The sequence below is a fragment of the Pseudorca crassidens genome, chromosome X (assembly GCF_039906515.1).
Source record: "Pseudorca crassidens isolate mPseCra1 chromosome X, mPseCra1.hap1, whole genome shotgun sequence".
NCBI lineage: Eukaryota > Metazoa > Chordata > Mammalia > Artiodactyla > Delphinidae > Pseudorca > Pseudorca crassidens.
In genome coordinates, this window is record NC_090317.1 from 127,353,086 (window position 1) to 127,376,213 (window position 23,128).

The 23,128-nt window shown below is 47.5% G+C and overlaps 1 protein-coding gene across 1 annotated transcript in view; it reads right to left on the reverse strand.

The window, feature by feature from the left end:
* Positions 1 to 23,128, reverse strand: part of WWC3 (WWC family member 3) — a 122,508-nt gene that overhangs the window by 66,500 nt on the left and 32,880 nt on the right. The window contains exons 2-3 of the mRNA XM_067723518.1: positions 13,472 to 13,581; positions 9,690 to 9,893 (exon numbers count right to left, since the gene is read on the reverse strand). Coding sequence (XP_067579619.1) covers positions 9,690 to 9,893; positions 13,472 to 13,581 — 314 coding nt within the window. The remainder of the gene's footprint in view (positions 1 to 9,689; positions 9,894 to 13,471; positions 13,582 to 23,128) is intronic.

Consider the following 23,128-nt stretch of genomic DNA (forward strand, 5'->3'; position numbering starts at 1 on the left):
CCCACACTGGTGTAATCTGCCTCCGGGTCATTTTCATTAGTTTCACCTGCTCAGAAGACCCATAAGCAGGGCCAGCATCCATTCTTTTACTCCTTTGATCTGGGTACCAAAGGCTGTCATTCAGGTAACTTACATGTCAACATCTAGAAACTAGTTTATAATCATCTCCTGATTTCATATTGGAGAAGCTGACTCAAAGCCATCAAGTGGGGGCTTCCCTGGTGCCGCAGTGGTTAAGAATCCGCCTGCCAAGGCAGGGGACACGAGTTCGAGCCCTGGTCCGGGAAGATCCCACATGCTTCAGAGCAACTAAGCCCTTTCACCACAACTACTGAAGCCCGCGCGCCTAGAGCCTGTGCTCCGCAGCAAGAGAAGCCACCGCAATGAGAAGCCCGCACACCGCAATGAAGAGTAGTCCCTGCTCGCCGCAACTAGAGAAAGCCCGCGTGCAGCAACGAAGACTCAACGCAGCCAAAAATAAACAAATAAATTTATTTTAGAAAGCCATCAAGTGGTTTAAACAGCAAGAGTATTTAATATCCTCAAATAGAACCACATCAGCAAACAGAACCACATCCTAACTTAATTTGAGCTGTTCAGATATCTCCTGTTTTTTAAAAAATACAGTTCTATGGAAAATCTACTATTCTAAGCCCCAGTCAGAATTTCAAATTACTAGAATCTACTGGAAATAAATATCTGGAGGAGCTGTTTGCCAAATTTATCTCAAATGTTCTTATATTTAGAATTCTAATCTCTCAAAAACAGAGTAAAATGTTTCTTAAATAGAATTCTTTCTAAGACGAAGAATGTTTATTTCCAAATCCTAGAACCTCCATCTTGCCTGACTCTTTGGTCTCATTTAAGACCAGTAATGAAAGCAACACCTCAGACAATGCCCTTAAGAGGCAGAAGTTATTTCTATAAAATCTCCACATTAAACTCCTGGGACTTAAGGTTCCCAAGCCTGAGCTTAAGGGGCTTCCACTGGGGCCCAGACAACATGCAAATAAACCTACGGCTTGCTGACTCCTTCCACGTGGGGCCACTTGTCACCTTGCAGCTGAGGAAGACAATGCCAACAGTTACCACCTGGGATCTTTCCCATTCCGGGTAGAAAGTAACCCCACCACCAAAGTCCAGGGAAGTTAACCGCAACGTTAAACATCAGTAACAATGATCTGAAATCGTTGCCAAAACTCTTTCTGTCTGTGCAGTTTCATAGGGAAAATTAGCAAAGAGCCTTGAAGCGCACGCTGGAGGTGTAGTGGGTACAGATGGACAGATACATGGCAACCTGCCCCCGGTTCTCCTGCATAACTAACAGAGCCCTGAGGCACTTGGGCATCCGCCTCTCCCCCAGGACACTCAGCCTGGACCAGTCCTGGAGGGGGGTCCTGATAAACCACGACATCACTGAGCTGCCCAGTCCACCGATGGGGAGGCCCACCACCCCCTGGAGGACGCTGCTAAGTGACAATGACAGCCTTATTGTCCAGGCCGAGGGGAGTTAGTCTTTTCTGCTACTTACAGCTGAAAACATCCTAAATGGTAAAAGGTTTTACTTATTGATACCACTCATGTTACCTTTGCCATGGTCTCTAAAGCTATAAAATTCCAGGACTGGAATGAGGTAAAAGGCAACTCAAGTACCTAAGACAGTGAGTACGTTTTATCTTCAAATGCTAAGGAGAGTGATAAACACTGGCAGATCTTCTAATGATATAATTCAGTTTATAAAGACAGATTCTCAGTTCCTGATGTCTGCCAGTAAGTCTAATGGAACCCATTTGTGGAGTCCAAGGAAAAAGCTCAAGACTCTGGACCGCATTATTTATTTTTTTATTTTTTTGCGGTACGCGGGCCTCTCACTGCTGTGGCCTCTCCTGTTGCAGAGCACAGGCTCCGGACACGCAGGCTCAGCGGCCATGGCTCACGGGCCCAGCCGCTCCGCGGCATGTGGGATCCTCCCGGACCGGGGCACGAACCCGTGTCCCCTGCATCGGCAGGCGGACTCTCAACCACTGCGCCACCAGGGAAGCCCTGGACCTCATTTTTAATGGCACATACACCACAACACTTAGAAAAAGAAACATCTTCCTCTGTTAAGACACGTCTCCAATCTCAAGGTTTAGGATAAATAGGAGACTTTCACCTCTGAAGCTTTCTTCTCACTTGAAGAGTTTGAGTGGGCAGAGCTATTAAACAGCTTAAGGAGGCCGCTCAGGCATAGAGCATTGCTTTGGATGATATAATAGGAAGGTTATAGTTTAACTGGACCTCACCAATGTAAATTACTATACCTTGCTATTATAGGGTAGCTGTCGCATTTATTTCATCTATCCTCATAAAATCTTTGTGAGAGATGGCGATTACGTTTCCCCACTTTAGAAATGAAGGCTGAGTGTGCAGTGAGTTGACCTACATTCTGCCATCAGTCAAAGAGGGACTTCTGTCTAAACCTGGGCTCCTGTGGCTCACATTAGCTTTTCCAAATTAAAAAGAAATGGCCCTCCGGCTCCCCGGTGCGCAACAGGAGAACTCAATCTGTGTTATTTAGCACTCAAAATGCTGCAGACCCCAGTAATTACTTTGGATTTCGATTTTATGGGTTATTAAAAGGGGGAAATGTGTCCATGTCTGCCTCTGTGTCCATCTCCTCTTACACACAGGGCTCCTCTGGACCGTGAGAACCCAAGATCGCCCTAGGCGGATGACATGCTTTAAAAGAGGGTAGTCCTTCTCCAAAGACCTCCTCTGGGCAGGCGGACGGCTCCTTAGGACCAGGTGTACGCCTTCCAGGCATCGGCGCTGCAGCGAGCTGCTGGAGGGAGCCCAGTAGGACTCCGGCACAGAGGACGGCAAGCCTGGACAGTTTCCCTGCTGACAGGTACTAATTACCAGAGCCGACCGAGGCATGCCTGTAAACAACCGAGGCCAACTAAAGAGGGTATGACCTCTTTTTTAAAGGCACCAGAAGCAAAGGAACAAAAAAATCAAACTAGCCCGCTGAGAGGTAACCTACAGAAGTAACACAAGGGCCCACCAAATCCAAACCAAGAAGTCCCTCTCTAGGGCAGACGAGGAGATCTGGTAAACATGTGTGCTCTGCGACAACCTTCGAGATTGCGTCCTGCCAACTAATACCTGGGAAGATGCTGCGTGAGCCATTTTTTTCCTGCCTGCTCCACCATGCCTGCGTGCAGGAAAACGAAGGGCTGAATGGATGGACTGTGGCCCTTATCCTCAGCTAGGCAGGAGATGAGAAACCTTCACCAGGGAAACAAGGGAAGACAGTCTTTGTGGGATGGGCCTGGAGCCTCAGAAAGAATGCGGGGGCCGGACAGAGGACTGATAAGGTCAAGCTTCCCCACCGCCCGAGCCAGCCCCCCGAGCCAGGAATGCAGGGCGGGTCAGCGCTTTCTCACCGGAGATAAGGCTGACTCTTTCCCAGGCACCCGAAGAGACTTTGGCTGTAGGCTTCTGGGAGCTCCCAGGAGCCAGGGTAACAAACAAAGTCATACTCCTGCTGCTGGAAGAAAGGATCACAATCAGTAGATCTCAACTCTGGGAATCCCCTGGGGAGCTTTAAAAAAAAAGTGTCTGGCCCCAGTCAAGGCCAATTAAACCCAAATCTCTAGGGGTGGCACTGGGGCCCAGACAGAAGAGTTTTTAAAAGCCCTTCGGGAGATTCCTCCAGTGCAGCCAGGGTTGAGAACCACTGGTGCAGATTCTTCTGCAAAGGACCAAATAGTAAATATTTCTGGCTCTGTAGGCCATACACTCTCTGTCGCAGTTCCTCGACTCTGCCACTGTAGCTGCTACAGACCATGGGTAAGTGAATGGACCTTGCTAGGTCCCAATAAAAGTTTATTTACAAAACACCCAGGGTGGACAGGATTCAGCCTGCGGGCCAAAATTCGCTGACCTGTGGTTCAGACTATAATTTACCCCAAACAAGAATTCCTTCTAAAAGGTCCTGCAACTGGTCATATACTTCATCTGAACGCATCTGGAGGCCAGAGTTTCTCAGGAACAATGAAAAAAAAGTTTCTGAAATAACGAATGTATTCAGTGTTTAAAAAGAAGGCAAACAGAAGAAAATATTGCAGCGAAGAAAGTAGGAGAAAACTCTACAAAATGGAGCTGCAGAGAAAGTACTGGGTGCGTCTTAGAGACTGAGTCCTTTGTAGTGAAGAGTTCCATGCCAGGCTTCTACAGAGCATTGGACAGGACTGGGCCCAAGGCAGCTGGCTCATAAGCGAACAGAACTAAAGCAGAGTTGGGGTCTTAGTCTCATGGGGATGTGTGCTCAAATCCAGCAAAGCATGACTTTGTTTTGGTCAGAGACAAAAAAGTTAAGGCTTGGATATTCTCAGGCACCAGATGGCCCAACACTGACACAAAATCTTTCCTCTCCAATGAACAGAGTTTTATTCTGACGACTTCCATAACTCAGGGGGAAATCTGTGAAAGGTGTGGAACAGAGCACTTCCCGTCCCCTTGCCCTCCCCCATGCCCTTCTGCTCCAATACTGGAAATGACTTTCTAGTGAATTCCGCTGCTTACAATTATTGCCTCATTTTCCCCTACAATCAGCCATTCAGGATAAATCGTGTCCCCAACACCAGGCGCTAAGGAAATATCTGTTGAAAACTAAATGACTAGTTTAGTGGGCCACAAGAAAATCAAGAAGCAGAAGGCGTTCTGCCTTCCACGGGCCCCTTCAAGTGTTGTGAAATTGCCGGACTTGTCAATTTATAATGGGTCCTTATTTCCAGGTAACTTGAACAATGGGAGGGCAGCCTGTTCCAAAGCCACGATCAGTTCTTCTGAGCTGACTCTTCCATGTCTCGGAAATACTACACAGCACTGAAGGCTACCTACACAAAAAGATCTGGGTTCAAATCCAAGGTCTACCGTTTACTAGGGATGTAACCTTCAAGAAGTAACTTAGCCTACCCAATATTGTTTCTGTGTGTACACCGAAAATAACATTACCATGTTACAGTGCTTCACGATGTTGCAATCACAACAATGCAGGAAAACACTAGCCCATTAGATGTTGCTTCCTTTCACTTGGAGTCACTGTCAATGAAGGAAGTAATGAGAAATAAGTCCAAATCTCCCTCTGTTGTTCCCAGTACCCGAGCAAGGAGCCCTGCTTTAGATGACTAACAAGGTGAGCGACCTGGGTTGTGCCAGACCCAGGTGGCCAACTGGAGCCCAGGTGTGCCATGGATCCTGCCACCAGCAGCTCCTGATGTGGGCCCGGACCTCTGTAGGAGACATCTGTTAGAGCACAAGCCACCAGGATCATTGTCTTGAACTTTAGCCTGTGGCCAGAAATAGTTCATTTGAGTCATAGCTAACAGAATTATCCTCAATGAAGTTCAGGTTAAATGGCAAATTGAAAGAGCCTGATCGGGCTTCCCTGGTGGCGCAGTGGTTGAGAGTCCTCCTGCCGATGCAGGGGACACGGGTGCCCCGGTCCGGGAAGATCCCACATGCCGCGGAGCGGCTGGGCCCGTGAGCCATGGCCGCTGAGCCTGCGCGTCCGGAGCCTGTGCTCCACGACGGGAGAGGCCGCAACAGTGAGAGGCCCGCATACCGCAAAAAAAAAAAAAGAAAGAGCTTGATCAAAAACTGCAGGGATAGCAGCAACTTGATAAAATGCTTGAATTAGTTCCTAGCTTCCATTCGTAGTCTTTTTCCCTGAGGAGACAGGCTCCAGCAAGAGCCACTGGCATCTCCAGCCCTTCATGAAAATGGCCTAAGCTGGCCTCCAATGCCACCTGCACGAGTAGAAGCAGAGATCGTGTCTACGCAGGGACCTCTCATGGGTTGGGGAGTGGAGTCTCATGGTAGGATCTCAAGTCAACACCCCAGAGTCATCACCTTCCTTGACTCAAGGTTTCCTCATATATGATTTCAAAGACAGCAACTCAAGTGTTTCTTTTTTACTGGGCATTAATAAAATTCTATGGAGCACAGGAAGAATGAAATTGAGTGCAATTCCCTACTTGCCCAAATGTCAACGGAGTGAAAAGCCCGTGGAAATACAAAAACTAATGCTGAGGGAAGTCCCAGCTCCAGAGGACTATAAGTTCTGGATGCCCTCACCCTCTAGGCTCCACATTGCTATGCGACTCCTCCCCTCGGGCTGGGCATAGAACCCGATAGGCTGCAACTAGGTCCTCCTATATTTGCATCCTCAAGGGCTCCAGTCCCGAGTCCCCACACTCACTGCAACTGAAGTCCTGGCTGCACCAGTACAGTAACCAGTACATAAGACACACCTTCTCTTGATGAAGTTTGTCCTTTCAATGACTGGCAAGAAACTTCCTGCCAGGTTTTTCTGATATGTGCTTCTCCCATCTTAGAAAGACTGACTGGAAAGCCTCTTTGGAGACCTAACCAAACCTGACCGTGGAACAGATGAGGTGCCTACAGGCTACTGGGAAGAAATACTCTATTAGGTTGAATCATACGAAATTGCCAATATTTGGGCCTTTTTAAGCTACAAAAATGACAATTGTATATGGTTCAATCTACTTCTACCAAGTAACTTTTGGAAAGGTTTAGAATCGCTAACTATATGCTTTCAGAAACAGTTATAAGCCAATGCTTCAGCCAAGTGTGACCTCGAGGCACCAAGTCCATGAGATCACTTAAAAGAGACCATATGCCGAGCCCCGAAAGTCATCTGAATAGATATCAAAAGATCGAAATCTTATACATCTAGTCTCTGACCACAATGGAATTAAATTAGAAATCAACAACATGATACCTTTAAAAAGTTCCAACAACTTACTTTTTTTTCGGCCATGCCACTCGGCTTGCAGGATCTTAGTTCCCCGACATGAGACTGAACCCGGGCCCTCAGCAGTGAAATCAAGGAATCCTAACTACTGGACCACCAGGGAATTCCCCCAACAACTTACCTTTTTTTTTTTTTTTTTTTTTTTTTTTGCGGTATGCGGGCGTCTCACTGTTGTGGCCTCTCCCATTGCAGCGCACAGACTAGGGATACACAGGCTCAGCGGCCATGGCTCACGGGCCCAGCCGCTCCGCGGCATGTGAGATCCTCCCGGACCGGGACACGAACCCGTGTCCTCTGCATTGGCAGGCGGACTCTCAACCACTGCGCCACCAGGGAAGCCAACAATTTACTTTTAAAAAAACCCATGGGTCAAGAGAGAAATCTCAAAGAAAATGAGAAAATATTATGAACTAACTGAAAATGAAAATACCAAAATTTGTGGGATGCAGTTAAAGTAGTACTTAGAGGAGAATTTATACCTTTAGAGGCTATGTGAGAAAAAAGAGAGGTCTGAAATCAATGGTGTAAGCTCCCAATTTAGGAAGGTAGAAAAAGAACAAATTAAAGCCAAACTAAGTAGAAAGAAGGAAATAATAAAGAGGACAAACCAATAAAATAGAAAACAGACAAGAAATTGGGGGAAAAAAAAAGAAAACCAAAAGCCAGTTCGCTGTAATGCTACGCACAATCAATAAACATTGAGCTGTGCTGATTAAGACACAAATTATTAATATCACAAATACGAGAAAGGACACCAGCTCAGCGTCCAGACATTGAAAGAATCATGCAGGAATTCTACAAAAAACTTCATAAACTTGACAGCTTGGATCAGCGTTCAGCAGATTCCCCGTGGGCCAAATCCAGCTTGTTACTGTTTTTATACTTTTATCAGAACAAGCCACACACATCATTTAGGTATCATCTCTGGCTGCTTTTGCAGTCTAACAACAGGGTTGAGTAGCTGCGTCTAAGATCATATGACCTACAGAGCCTAAAACACTATCTGATCCTTTACAGAAAAGCTTACTGATTTTTGGATTAGATGAAAGAGACGAATTCCTTGAAGCACACAAATACCAAAACTGATTCAAGAAGAAACAGGAAAATCTGACTAGCCCTGTATCTATTAGAGGTATTGAATTTGTAGTTACAAACATTCCCACAAAGACCTCCAGGTCCAGATGGCTTTTCTGGTGAATTCTATCAAACTGTTAAGAAAGCATTAATACCAATCCCACATGAACTTTCCAAAGCCTGGGGAGAAGGGAACACGTCCCAATTCATTCTGTAAGGCCAGTATTATCCTGATACCAAAATCAGAGAAAGACATTACAAGTAAAGAAAACTAGGAAGAGACCAGACTTTTCTAAAAACTAGCACTGAGCTGACCCATCACATTCTGATGGACAGTTAAAAAGAAACAAACAAGGGCTTCCCTGGTGGTGCAGTGGTTGAGAGTCCGCCTGCCGATGCAGGGGACACGGGTTCGTGCCCCGGTCCGGGAAGATCCCACATGCCGCGGACCGGCTAGGCCCGTGAGCCATGGCCGCTGAGCCTGCGCGTCCGGAGCCTGTGCTCCGCAACGGGAGAGGCCGCAACAGTGAGAGGCCCACGTACTGCAAAAAAAAAAAAAAAAAGGAACAAACAAGAAAAAAACCTAGTACATATCAATAGCTGAAGAACAAGAGATGAAGCAGCCTGGAAACAACGTACCATCATACCTGAGCCTGCATTCTCTCATGGCACATGGAGACACAGCCATCTCAATTCCTGCTACAGGAGGCAAAGCCCACCCCCACTGCTCTCTTCTTCACAGCTTGTATGCTGCAGTGAAAAAGATGTTTGGCCCCTTGGCCTCAATTCCATTCTGACCTGCAAAACGGGATAAAGCTTTGACCACGTCCTTAACGTTCAAAGCTGTGTCACCAGAGCCAAATACCTGGCAACGTGGCAGTCACGTCACAGTAAGTCCCTCATGTCTCAACCAGACTTAGGTTTTTATACAATAAAACCTAGCAGTACCGACTTCATACACTCTCCCCAAGCTCACCGGCACGCGGGACAGGCATGGCCACAAGCACCTGCAGTGGGCGGTTAAGCGTGACAACTCTGTCGGGAAGGGACCGACTGACTGGTCAGTAACCAGAGGCTTTGGCTTCTGCGACTGGACCTGATTCCTTCAATTCCTGAGCATCTGCTGAGTCCTCCTGAAACAGGAGGCCACATCCAGCAGGCTCCAAAACTCGGAGGGGTCCCCTTTGGAAGACGTCAGTGTGCACCCATCTCACCTGAGGGGCAGACAGAGTTCCCCTGATTCCCCGCGTTATACTGAGTTCCCCCACCTTCAGTGTCTTGCCCAAGAAAGTATGCTACAAAGAGACAGGGGCTTGACATGTGTGGAGGCTCCTGAATCTTTCCATCCAGGACCAACAAAACCATCGTATGGCCTTCCCAGGGACCACCCCAGACAAGCAGGAATAACGGCAGAGATCTCTGGGTGAAGCCCTTTTCCACGCTGACAAACAGAAGCCAGGAGGCTGTTTCGTGTCACTACCTGAAACATGCTTGTTTATTTTCTCCCTTCCCCACCCGCATGGAAGCTCCAGGAGGGCAGGGGCCTCTCTTTTCTTGGGCTCCCCCGTGTTGCAGTGCCTGGGCACAAGGCGGACACTTGATCAACATTTGCTGAAGGAGCGGTAGTGAATGACCGTCGGATTCCAGTGTGGAAGGCTGACTACCTAACAATCTGCGATTAGAAAATTTAGGAAGCTGTCTTGCCTGACTCAAGCTCAGTGTCTGCAAAAAGCCTAGCAGACAGACAGCTTTGGAAGTCACGCGTGTTAACCGCGGGGGACGGTGAACTCACAGCTGGCATACGAGCGGCCGTCATCCTCGCACATCTTGTGCAGCTGCTGGTATTCCTCCTGGGCCAGCTCGAAACGCTGCTGCTTAATCTGGTAGATTTCTTTCTTGGCGTTGAGGGCCTCCTGGGCTACAATTAAATACTCCTTCAGCATCCGTTCCTGCTCCCGCCTCCACTGTTCTCTGGGATCCTCAATCTGGGTAAGCTCTGAAATTGAAAGGGTAAGAACATAAGGGACTTCAAAGTAAAATCTTTACATTGACCAATAATCATGCAGTTATATGACTAGTCGATGAGAAAATTAATTAACTACCAGGAGGTACATTATGGAAGCGTCTATATAACGAACCTCCCAGAGTGCGGATCACCTCCTATTTACATATCCACGCTTGGGACGAGAAGAAAGCTCTGTAGACATGCAATAGCTCCATGGAGGGGAAGACGGTACCAGGCAACTTTTCACACTCTAAGTAAATGTTGGTGGACATGAACCCAAAGGAGGTCATCCCTGTCAAACTAAGACACACGTCCAAGCTTCCTCTCCCTGCCTTCTTCAAGCCAGGCTGCTGTGGGCTCTGCTGTCCCCGTGACTGGCTCGCTCCCCTTCTCCCACGCCAGACGACGTCCTTCTGCATTCTTCCTGGACTTCCCATAAATCCCCCGTTTTCCGCTCTGGCTCTCTCACTCTAGCAGCTCCCCTAAGGGCTCACGCCCACCTCCGGCTCCAACCTCTCCCCTGAGCACCCATCCTTTCCTTCCTCCTCCCTCCTAGAGGCATCTCCACCTGGACGAACGCAAAGTAATTCTGAGTCATTCGTCCAAAGCAGAACTCATTCTCACACAGCGCCCTTTCACTACACAAACCAAAGCAAAGCAGAGGAAGCCACGCTGACGAGCGCCTGCGTCTCCCGCCTGCCCCTCTGAGTAGCGCCTTCCTCTGGATCTACCCACTGAGCCAGCCTGGGACTCGCCCTCAGAGGACTTGTGCGCTCCTTTCCCCACACAGAGTATTCCATGGGTCATCCACAACTGGCAATTCCTGCCCCTGCGTATCACAGTGGCCGACGTACGCCTTCTCTCCTTCTCCCCTTACTTCAATCAGACCCTCACGATCTCTCTCCAAAAACACGCAGGCTGCCTGCCTCATCCCGCCAAAAGCCATCCTCCGTGCGCTCACCAAAGTGACCTTCCCAACTCTGCCTCCGGTTCTCTAACACATGGCCTTTTTTAAAGCACAAGGTTGTACCTTGGCATGATGAAATGTTCTGGAACTAGATAAAAGTGGAAGCTGGACAACACTGTGAATGCGCCAATTGCCACTGAACTGCAGACTTTTAAACAGTGAACTTTACGTTCTGTGCAACTCACATCAAAATGGTTAAAAATGTAAATTTTAGGTTATCTTTGCCCCATACACACACAGCACCTGCTAGGATGTTTCAAGTAAGTCCTTCCATTTTAAACCCCCTCCCAGCAACATCCCCTACCCCGCTTCACACTGCTACCCCAGGGCCCCTCCTAGAAAGCCTCCCTGGGCCTTAAAAGCTCCCATGGGGAAATAAAAAACAAAGACAACAAAAATCGGGGTCCTGACCTAGCCGCGGAGTCCAGATTCAGTGGGCCGAGGGGGTGCGGGCAGAGTCACAGCTGTTATAAGTGCCCGGATGTCTCTGACGTTGATTCAGCCATGAGACTCACCCCGGCCGACAGGCATCGTTCGCACTCTGTCCAGCGCACCCGAGAGTCTTGGGAACCTTGCAGGTGATCCGCGCAGGGCCCCTCTGGTCCCTCACGTCACCGTCAATCTGCACGGTTCCAACTTAATATCTGGCTCCCCAGGTCCTGTGCCCTTAGAGAGCTGTAAAGCTGTGCTATCGAGAGTCCGAGCCTCAGGAGCAAGCTTTCTGGAGTGGGGCCTCTGGCCCATGTACTAATCGTTACAATAATAATCTTTTATGTTCCTGGGGAAAAAAAAGAGTTGGGTTCCCTGAAGGCCTCAGAGGGAGGAGGTGGTATGACCCTGGAGCTGATGTCTTCAGCCACATTCCCCATGGTGCTGGGTCACCCGTTATACTCAAGGGGGCCGGAAGAAAGTCCGTGGTGATTCTTCGGTTTTCGGGTTCATGGCCAAGTCCAGCATGTCATGTTGAATCCTCATGGTGGAGCCTGGGTCTCACTTTCCTGTGTCCTCAGGGCCTCAAGAGTGGCCAGCATACAGAGGTGCTCTGTGACACTTGCTGTGACTCAGCCAGCAGGACAGCAAGGCACACCAGCGGCAAAGAAGGGGACACAGAGGGAGGAGCAATTGGGGTTTACGAGAGACGAGCTAGAGGCCTCGGCGGCAGGTAGGCGGCTTCCAAAAACGTTGTGTAAGGTGGATGCCTGTGCCGTTCAGCACTGCCGCCCGGGCCCAGAGAGGCCCACAGCACGGGGAAGGTGGCCCAGAAGAGCCAGACAGCCCGGCCGCACGCAGCCCAGGGGCACCGGGCCAGCCGGGCCAGAGGGAGGGTGGTGGACCCACCCGGAAGCCCTCCTGCCACTGGCATAACCGCCGGGGAGGGCAGCAGGGCCAGGGCGGCACTCACCCCCCTGCCCAATCCCTGGGTGAGAGCTGCAGTCACGTGAAGGCTGAGGGTACGGATTGGAAACTCCCCTGCCCCAGGAGCCAGCCAGGACGCCTCGCCATTCAGAGTTCCAAATGCTGAATTCAGAGGCCGGCCGGCAGGCGACAATGCAGGAATCAGCCCTAAAGGTACCAGCTCGGGTCGATCACACTAAGGGGACAGGAGGAGCCGTGGGACTGAGCGTGGAAGAAGCTTCGTCACTCACATGCTGGGCACCCCGCCCCCGGCCTCCCCCGCACTCAACAAACTGAAGGACAGAAAGCACACCAAGGGGAACTTCGGATCCCCGGTAGTAATGACGATGACAGAAACACGAGGCAGCTAGAACGAAAAGGGGGGAGTGAAGAAACGTGAATCTGAGAGAGAAATGGGTCCCCAGCTGGTCCCAGACGGAGGAAGGCTGAGGAGGCGGCAGAGAGCAAGGAGGGCGGGAAGCAGCGCGTCAGCTCGGCACAACGGACACTCCAGGCGGCTCAGCCTCTTCGGGGGGCCGTCCTGGGCACTGCACGAGGGGGAGCAGCATCCCTGGCCTCCACCCACCGGATGCCGGGAGCACCTCTCCCAGGCATGACCATGAAAAATGCCCCAGACACTACCATGTGTCCCTGGGAGGCAAAACCAGCCCCAGGTGAGAACCACCGCTCCCGACAATTCTACCAAGAAGGCTGGCATGGTCAAGGACCCATTATTTTAGCTGTGGTCTTTACATCATTTTCTCCCTTCACAAAGCTCCAAAATGTTTGGTATATTAAAGCTAAAATCAAAGGGATAAGACAAAATGAAGTTAAGGTAACCACTTGGGCATTTATTGTTCCAAGAACTTGTAAACTTCACTCTGCTAGAAACACCCTTCTCATTTTGAGAGAGATTTCTATTACTAAACTGCCTGGGAAATTTATTCCTTCTTTTAGGTATTCAAATTCTGCATTCCACATATTCCATGCAGTCCTGAGCAACACACAAGCCAGGTAGCTACACAACTGCTTCACTTGTTGAAGAACTCAGCTAATCAACACTTCTGATGACACTGATAAAAATCCAGTTTAATGCTGCATTGGAGAGTAACAATTGTTTCACTCTACAAAAAGAGTTCCTAGCTACCGGGGGATCAATATGGAAAGTCATTCATATGTAACAACTCAAGTGTGGCACTGTACTTACTATTTATGTGGTCCATGTAATAAATTCCAATTTGTTTATCATATACAGTTTCCCATCCTAACGGAAGTTCATCCCCAATACAGTCGGCAAAGGTCAATGGCTTTGTTATCCTGCAAAATAAAATTATGAAAGCAAATTTGAAAGTGAGGTCAATTTCATGTAAGTTTGCTGAATTGACTGTAGAATTCGGTTTCAATACAAAATTATTATCTAATTGACTGCTTTTGCTCCAACTATTTGGTTGGAAAATTAACTCACTGGCTTTGCCTCAATAATCATCAGTAACAGTATCAGTACACTCACAGTTAAAAGCATTACTATCCCACAGTGCAACTTTAAATACCAGCAAAAACAGATATCGACAGTTACAGAACAGGTAAAACAAGCATCTTCTTCCAAGCTGTATGTTTAATGAGGTGATGACAATGGAATGTCGCTCTGCCACAACAACAGGAGAGCACCTATGTTCTCATTCCCTGACAAATGTTCCCCCCTCACAACTTTCAGTTTCTGTACATTACAGCTTAAATGTATCTAAAATGTATTTGTAAGTTTCATCTACCAGTGGTCATAAGTGAAGGAGTTAAATGTTAACCACTGACCAAAGGCAAAAAGCCAAACAAGCATGGTAACAATACAAGGAGATGCCTGTATTCTTTACACAGAAGGAATCAGAAACTGCAAAGTATCCTCCTTGAAGTAAATCTGATCAAGGAAAGCTTGGCTTGACACAGATAGATAAAGGAAAGGTTTTCCAGATGGGTTTAAGTAGAACCTCCCCCGCCCCTACACCCCACGATCACACTGATTGACAAGACAGCTGTGGCATAAAACAAGCCGCCCCTATAATCGTCTGAGTCCAGGCAGCTATCTATTCAGTTGTGTCTATAAATGCACATTGACTGGTATGCATGGGAATCTGATAACCTAAATTTCACTAACTCAGTCTTCCCACATCTCTGTTCCAGTCTCTGGCCCCAGGAAAGTGAGACACCACAACCAATGCCAAGCCCCACAAGACAAGTATGAATTTTGAACATGTTATTTCCCCAAACTGGTTCGACAACAAAGCTCTGTCTCTCCCAGGAGCTTTTAGAAATTGATAAACACTATCAGAACGGCACTGATTGAACTCATCTTCGTTTTAAACACAATGGTTTTAAGTTAGAGTCAATATCAAAACAGAAATACATATACAGAAGGTAAAACACACCATGGAAATCCTCTCAAATACGATGTGCTCAAAACCCCACAACATCACAAGACGAGCCTACTGCATAGTGTCGGTCCCAGTCCCAAACACCAGTGTCCGCAGCACAGTTCCTTTACGGGTCAGGAATGGTGTGGTGGTGGCGTGGTTCCAAGTCAAACAGGTAACAGCAGGCTGTTGTACGTGACTCAAGTCCTGAATGGGGCCAAGCCACAACAAATGCTACCTGAAGATAAACTGAGTCCTGAGCACAACTCTGCTATTCTAGATTCACGTATAAGCCTAGAGAAAGATGCCCAAGCGCGGGCACATTCTAAGCATCCTGACATACATGATCTCATTTAGTAGACAAATATAGGTGGGAATGGCTTCCCTGGTGGCACGGTGGTTAAGAATCCGCCTGCCAGTGCAGGGGACACGGGTTCGAGCCCTGGTCCGGGAAGATCCCACATGCCGCGGAGCCACTAAGCCCATGCGCCACAACTGCTGAGCCTGCGCTCTAGAGCCCGTGAGCCACAACTACTGAAGACTGCGCACCACAACTACTGAAGCCCGTGCGCCTAGAGCCTGTGCTCTGCAACAAGAGAAACCACGGCGATGAGAAGCCCGCGCACCGCAACAAAGAGTGGACCCCGCTCACCACAACTAGAGAAAAGCCCTATGCAGCAACAAAGACCCGACGCAGCTAAAGGTAAAATAAATTAATTAAAAATATATATAGGGCTTCCCTGGTGGCGCGGTGGTTGAGAGTCCGCCTGCCAATGCAGGGGACACGGGTTCGTGCCCCGGTCCGGGAAGATCCCACATGCCGCGGAGCGACTGGGCCCGTGAGCCATGGCCGCTGAGCCTGCGCGTCCGGAGCCTGTGCTCCACAACAGGAAAGGCCACAACAGTGAGAGGCCCGCATACCGCAAAAAAAAAAAAAAAAAAAAAAAAGTATATATACATATGTGGGAAGCCTGACCTTCTAGCGCTGCTGAGCCCAATTCATTTACTTTACAACTCACAACTGTTATAAAACTATTTCAAGTTCATAGTTTTCAGTTTTCTATCCAATAAACAACGCAAGTAAGTAAAATAACACTTCCATACTCTTTCTTCTTAAAATAAACTGACACATCTACCATTTTGGCAAATTTTATTTTGGCCTGATATAGAATTCGTATGTCTCTGATTCCACTTCTCTAAACAGAGCATGGGCTTTGCATGATCATCCACAGAATCAGTACTTTGAAGCAAGCAGATGACAAGTCACGCCTCTCGGAGTCCAGCTCGCACCACGAGCAAGGAGAAGAAGTTATCAAGTCCTTGCTGTTCATCTCCTCTGTCCACAGGGCTCACACTTGGAGACCTTTTACTCACTTGACAGCAGTTCGAACAGGCTCAATGAAGAAGTTTTCCAGCTCCCAAAAGACAGAAGTGGTAAACTAGAAGGCAAGGACAGGGGGCCCTTGGGCAGGAAGAAGGCAGCAAAGGAAGCAGCTGACAGCAGGGAGAAACACCCACTCCCTGGCTTCATCCATCACACCGTGAAACATCTATGCTGCGCTTCTGCTTCATCCACCTATTTATCAGGATGACACACGCTCCAGACTTCCAGACAGCTGTAACTTCATTGTATGCAGACAAATTTGGGCATGATTTTCAATCAGAGCATCGAGGATATCTAAATTTATTGTCCTGTCACCCACAGGTATGCCAGTCCAGGCTCTTGAGTTCTCATCTCCCCAAAAACTTGATGCTAGATTTTTCCCACCAACTCCTTCCTACGATCACCACACACAGACACCAGGGTATTTTTGTTTCTATTACACAAAGTTTAGGAAATACACCTAAATAGGAGAGAAGTGTCCATGCACACCACCACTCAAAAACAACCATTATTCCTATTTTGATGTGTCTTCCTCCATCTTTTTTCTATATGTTCTCTTTATTCGTCTTTTTCTGACATAGTCATGATCATACAGTATACACAATTTTCTCCCCTGCCTTTTCCACTTAAGTTTGTAACATGTTTACTTAATAATTCATACCTTGAGTCTCTCCAAAAATTACTCAAGATGGCCTAACACTATAGCCTAAGTATTCTGTCCCCGCTTGTTATAAATTATTTGTAAACATCACCTGGAACAACTGAATAGATTAAGCTCCTTGAGAACAATTACCCTGTCTCAGCTGCCTTTGAACCCCCAGCACCCGGTCTAAGAATAAATAACTTGCATTTTTACAAACAGTTCATTAAGGGGATTAATATGTTTTACCTAAGCACTTTCCTACTATTGATAGCTACACTATTTCCTAATTTCCACTAGTGTAAATATTCATGACAGCTGCTTTGGAAAGCAGTTCAGCAATTTCTCAAATATATAGTTAAACACAGTTTCCATGTGGGTCAGTAATTCTACACCTAGGTGTATACCTAAGAGAAACGAAAACATATGTCCACAGCAGCATTATTCACCATAGCCAAAAGGTGAAAACAACTAAGGGCCATCAACTGATGAACTGACAAATAAAACATGGTCTATCCATACAATGGAATATTACTCAGCCACAAAAAAAGAATGAAGTACTGGCACATGCTACAGTACGGCTGGACCTTGAAGTCACTGTGCTGGGTGACAGAAGCCAGACATAGTGGCTACATGTTGTATGCATCCATCTACAAGAAATGTCCAGACCGGGCAAATTCATAGAGACAGAGGGTAGATCAGTGGTTGTCAGGGGTTGGAGATAAAGAGAGAATGGGGAGTGATTGCTAAAGGGTTAGCCTTCCTTTAGGGGGTGATAAAAATGTTCTGGAATTAGATAGTGGATGATGGTTGCACAACTTTGTGATTATACTAAAAACTAGTAAACAGCATGCTTTAAATGGTGATTTTTATAGTATACGTGAATTACATCTGAATTTAAAAAACTATGATGAAAGGAACATCTCTGTGCATATAGCTCGTAATCTGTATTTACAATTATTTTCTTTGGAAGATTCCCAGAAGTAAATTTATGGGGTTGAAGGATATGAAGGTCTTTTCTCCTTACTGTGAAGTCAACGTAAAAAAATTCATACAGTAAAGTATAAAGCATAGGAAATAAAATCACCTAAAATCCAGAAGCCCTGGATTCATGGTTTAGCTTATTTTCCTACATTTTTCCACAGCTGACATCATACTAGATACAATTTCACACACTAATTTTTTTCATTTGTGTATTTCCTCATGTCCTTTAAGTCTCTGTCACCATCGCTTTTTATCATTTTAGAACCTTCCGTCATGTGCAGTAAACCGTAACTTTTTTACCAGGCACACCTCCAGTCATCTATTTAGGTATGTTCCAATTTTCTGCTCCTTCTTGTAAATCATGGACATGAGCTCACAGCAAACACCTGATGTATACTGCCAAGGTGCTCTAGCATCAGCATACACTCCTACCAGTGAAGTGAGATGGCCTTTCTCATCACCCTCTGGGGATATCTTGAATGCATTTGTTCAAGGGCTCGGGACAAATCTGGATGGCACGAGCGTGCTTCACTTTCAAAGAACAAGCAGGTAGGGAGTGCAGCGTAAGCTCCCCGGCATTTTCAGGCTGTGGGGGAAGTGTGCAATGAGCTGAGAAGCCAGGCACCAGTATCCTCCCACAGCAAAGTCCGCTCTGCAGTGGGACATGAAGGCCCCCACGCGGCCAGTTCTCACTGGTCTCCTCCTATCTGAGCGACATCAACCTGGAGCTGCCAGCTCTCCCTGCCCTCAACCGCCCCGCACAGATCTTCCCACCGTAGATTCCCCGCTTCACAAACGGCTCTTCTTGGCCTCAGCAGAGGACATGAATATGGTTTGCTGGCCGTTCTTACCAGAATTGGTCCACAAGAAGGGAGAGAATGCTGGAGGACACAGACACGGGCTTCTTTTTGTTCCCTTTTGCCTGCTGCATCCTGCGGGGCTCTTTAAGAAGTGGCACTGGGCCATCTCAGCCAGCAACAGTTCCCAGAGAGCCATTTACTTCCATGAAACCTTGCATGAGTCATTCCTTCTCTCTCTGGGCCTGCCTCAGTTTCCTAATCTTTAAAATGGGGGTGGGGACTTCCCTGGTGGTCCAGGGGCTAAGACTCCGCGCTCCCAATGCAGGGGGTCCAGGTTCAATCCCTGGTCAGGGAACTAGATCCCATATGCAGGCCACAACTAAAGATCCTGCACGCCGCAACTAAGACCCGGTGCAGCCAAATAAATAAATAAACATTAAAAAAAAAATGGGGGTGATCCGACCAACCTCACGGGGTCATGCTGGCTGGGTGCAGCCTCTTCAGTTACAGCGTGGAGACCAGCTCCATCCACTCCCCTTCCTGCTTCCCCCTCAACCTCCAACAGACTTGCTTCAGACACTATTAGTTTCCTCATGCTGCTGTGACAAATTGCCACAAACTTGGTGGCGTTAAACGACACATTTGTCATCTTACAGCTCCGGAGATCAGAAGTCCGATTGATTTCAGTGAACTAAAACCAGTGTCTGTAATAGACTACTGGCATCCGCGGCAGCTTCTTGCATCTTCAAAGCCAGCCACGGCTGGTAGAGTCTTTCTCAGGATGCCATCTCTCTAGTTCTCCCTCTTCCACTCAGAAAGACCCTTGAGATTACACTGGGCCCACCCAGATCATCCAGCATCACCTCCCCGTTGCAAGATCCTTTATTTAGACTGCAGGGCTGACAGCGGGTGGAGCCGGCGGCGGTGGCCCAGTGCCTCAAAAGCCATGTCCTCCCTCCCGGCCACGCTCAGGGGGCTGGAATATCTGACGCTGACTGCCCTGAATTGCAGAAAAGTAAACGTGGGCAGCAGAAGGTGAGAGCAGAGAGAAGAGAGCAAAGCATGAGCACCGATTCTTTTTGTTCAATCCATGAAGGCAAATGAATTTATTTGGATGATACACAATCTTTCTAATGGTGAGACTTCTTTTTTAATTGAGGTAACACTGGTTTATAACAATGTTTCCTGTGTACAACATATTTCGGCTTCTGCATACACTACAGCGTGCTCACCACCAAAAATTTAGTTTCCATCCATCACCATACAGTTGACATGCGTTGATTTAGCCCTTCCCCCCACCCCCTCCCCCTCTGGTGACCAGTACTCTGTTCTCTGTGTCTATGTGTAAACGCTGGTTCTGAACACATTTTCTTTACCAAAAGGAGGCCAGGGTAATCCTGTGGTGCCTGTACTACATTTTCCAGTCTCCTAGAACAAGATAATCTCTATATTTCCCTTAGGAATACGCTTAGGATACTATTCATCTCAATTTCATTCCAAACCAATCCTCAAGAAATTATGATGAGTCCCTCACATTTTCTGGCACGCATGGCTCACAGCGAGTCTCAGAGCCCACCAGGACAGGCCCGGCTGTTTGTGGTTATTTACGTGGTGAATTACACCCTGTTTGCTGTGCCAGTGCTTCTCCAGCTCCAGTGGTGGCACACTGACACCCAAGAGCCGGGTTCTCACTTAGCAGGGAGTGGGTCCCTAAACTCCCTGAAATTACACAAAAACAGCAAAGTTAAAACAGCAATGAATACACCACAAGCCTGCCACGTTAGTCCTGAAAAGTCACTCAAATAATCACATTTATTATTTATAGAACACGCATATACTTGATTTGGCAATTGTCATCTAGTCTCAATTCTAGAATTTAGGGTAAAGAGTAACCACACCTAGAGCTCAGTCTAAACGTTGCAATTGACATTTCAGTGTATTACTGTAGCATGAGTGACCCGATTTCAGTGTTGAGTCTTAGAATTGTTCTTGAATTACATTTGTGGTTTCCATGTGAAAAGACTGTCTTCTTAGAAATTTTTTTTTTTAATTACATATTATCAGTCTGGGTGCTTCCCTGGTGACGCAGTGGTTAAGAATCCGCCTGCCAATGCAGGGGACACGGGTTCGAGCCCTGGTCCGGGGAGATCCCACATGCCGCGGAGCAACTAAGCCCGTGCGCCACAACTACTGAGCCTGCGCTCTAGAGCCCGCGAGCCACAACTACTGAAGCCCATGCGCCTAGAGCCCATGCTCCGCAACAAGAGAAGTCACCGCAATGAGAAGCCTGCGCACTTAACACTTTGTAATAAGTGACAGCACTTATCACTCTGTAATCATTTGATATGGCTGCCTCCCCTATTGGTCTGTGAGTTCCTTGAGAAAAAGGATTCTGTTTCTCTAATTCGTCTTTTTAGAGAGCCAGAGCCCTCACGTACAACAGGTCTTCATTAACCTGTTTGATAAACTAATCAGGCCAATTTCAGAAACTTATATCATATAAAAACCACAATGGAGCCAATTACTCGTCAAGGAACAACTGGAAGAGGACAAACTAGAATTTGACTGAGCTTGCAAAGCCTAAATTGTAAGAAAAACAGGGCTTAGGAGGCCAAGGTGCTACGGGATCATTCCTCCCTCGAACAGCTCTCCTTAGGCAGATACACCCTAGTAAGGGAGAAAGGTGGTTCAGCAGGCCACAGAGCGTGATGAAATGTCCCTGAAGACCTCCCACATCCTCTGTTCTGATTCTCTACCGACAAAGTCCACTTCTCATCTACACTATGGTTTCCTGAGTGTGGGCCTTTCCACCACGAAGGGAGAGTCCAGGGTGGACAGGGGCGGGATTCTGGCAAGATGCTCTTTCCTCCAGCAAAGAATAAAGTGTCCAAAGGCAAACCAATCTAGTAGGTATTTCAGACGACCAGCAAACTTCCTGGGGGCTCCACCTCACAGCGATCCTACCAGTTCTCACACGGGTTCAGACACTGGTGAACCGAAGTCACAACGCCTGAAAAAGACCACGAGCTAGTGACTGAGTAAGTGTAAAGTCGTACAGTGTATGTTTTGTTGAGTCACGCTGACAATGGACAGACACTGCAACAACTTGTAAAAACATCATGGGAGGAAAAACTTCCAACTGAGGCAACTATAAGCACTTACTAGTGAGGATGAGCCTGGGCAAATGACTGTCTGGCTGTGCCTCAGTTTTCTCATCTTTACTATGGGGTGGTAGGGCTAAAAGGCTGTAACCAATATCAAGGTTTTGGGGACTTATTACATACTCCATAAACATGCATTTTCCTTCCATGTTGTTTTTTCCTCTAAAAACTGGGGGAATGTCAGTATTATTCTGATGTAGCAGAATAATACTGTACGAGTGGAACACAGTTTAAAAGCCTGGGATTGAGATGCTAGGATGCAGGGCTGAGCAAGCTGCCCACAGGCCAAGATGCAAGTCTACCACCCAAAGGAAATCACAGCCAGAGGGGCAGCCGATCGCAGTCACCTGCCTGAGCACCTCACCCAGGACGGTCATCCACCTTGAAAATGACAGAAAAAGAATTTCTCATCAAGCCCATCAAGTGCACAATCCTGAGATAAGTGAAAACACTTTGTTCACCTCAAATATAGGCTCTAATGATACAACTTAGACTAAAATAAAGACAAACTTCAGCCCAGTTAGTAAAAAGAATTCTCTAGGGCAGTGCTGTCCAATAGAAATATTTACAGTGAGGACCACATACTTAACTAAAAAATTTCTAGGGCTTCCCTGGTGGCGCAGTGGTTGAGAATCCGCCTGCCCATGCAGGGGACACGGGTTCGACCCCTGGTCCAGGAAGATCCCACATGGCGCAGAGCAACTAAGCCCATGTGCCACAACTACTGAGCCTGCGCTCTAGAGCCTGCAAGCTACAACTACTGAGCCCACGTGCCACAACTACTGAAGCCTACGCCCTAGAGCCCGTGCTCTGCAACAAGAGAAGCCACCAGAATGTGAGAAGCCCGCGCACTGCAATGAAGAGTAGCCCCCGCTCGTGGCAACTAAAAAAAGCCGGCGTGCAGCAACGAAGACCCAACGCAGCCAAAAATTAATTAATTAATTTAAAAAATTTTTCTAGTAGCCACATTTAAAAGGGTAAAAATAAACAGGTGAGATTATTTTAATAATATTTTCTATTTAACACAGTACATCCAAAATACTATCAACTTGACATGTAATGATTATAAAAATTATAAATGAGATATTTGACATCCTTTTTTGGTATGAAGTCTCTGAAAGCTGGTGTGTGTCTTACGCTGTGAGCTCACTTCCTGCTGGGCTCGCATATCTCAAGCGCCCAGTTGCCCATCTGGCTGTGGCTACCGCGCTGGACAGCACAGCTCCGGGACCTCAACTCGTTCTCTGACAGTCTGATTCTACGAAGGACCACGGCAAAGTCCACGGGCTGAGACTGAGACCACTTAAGAAACATCCAGCCTGAGACACCGTCTTCTACAAGTCCCTGGTGGGGATCTGGAAAGAGTCAGGTTTCTAAGACCACAAAACATCCTGCAGGGAACTGTTTCCCTTCCCTCCGCCCCTGGCTGCCCATCCGCCTTCCCAGCAAGCCCCGCGGGAACAGCTATTCCCAAACTTGGAGCGTTCTCT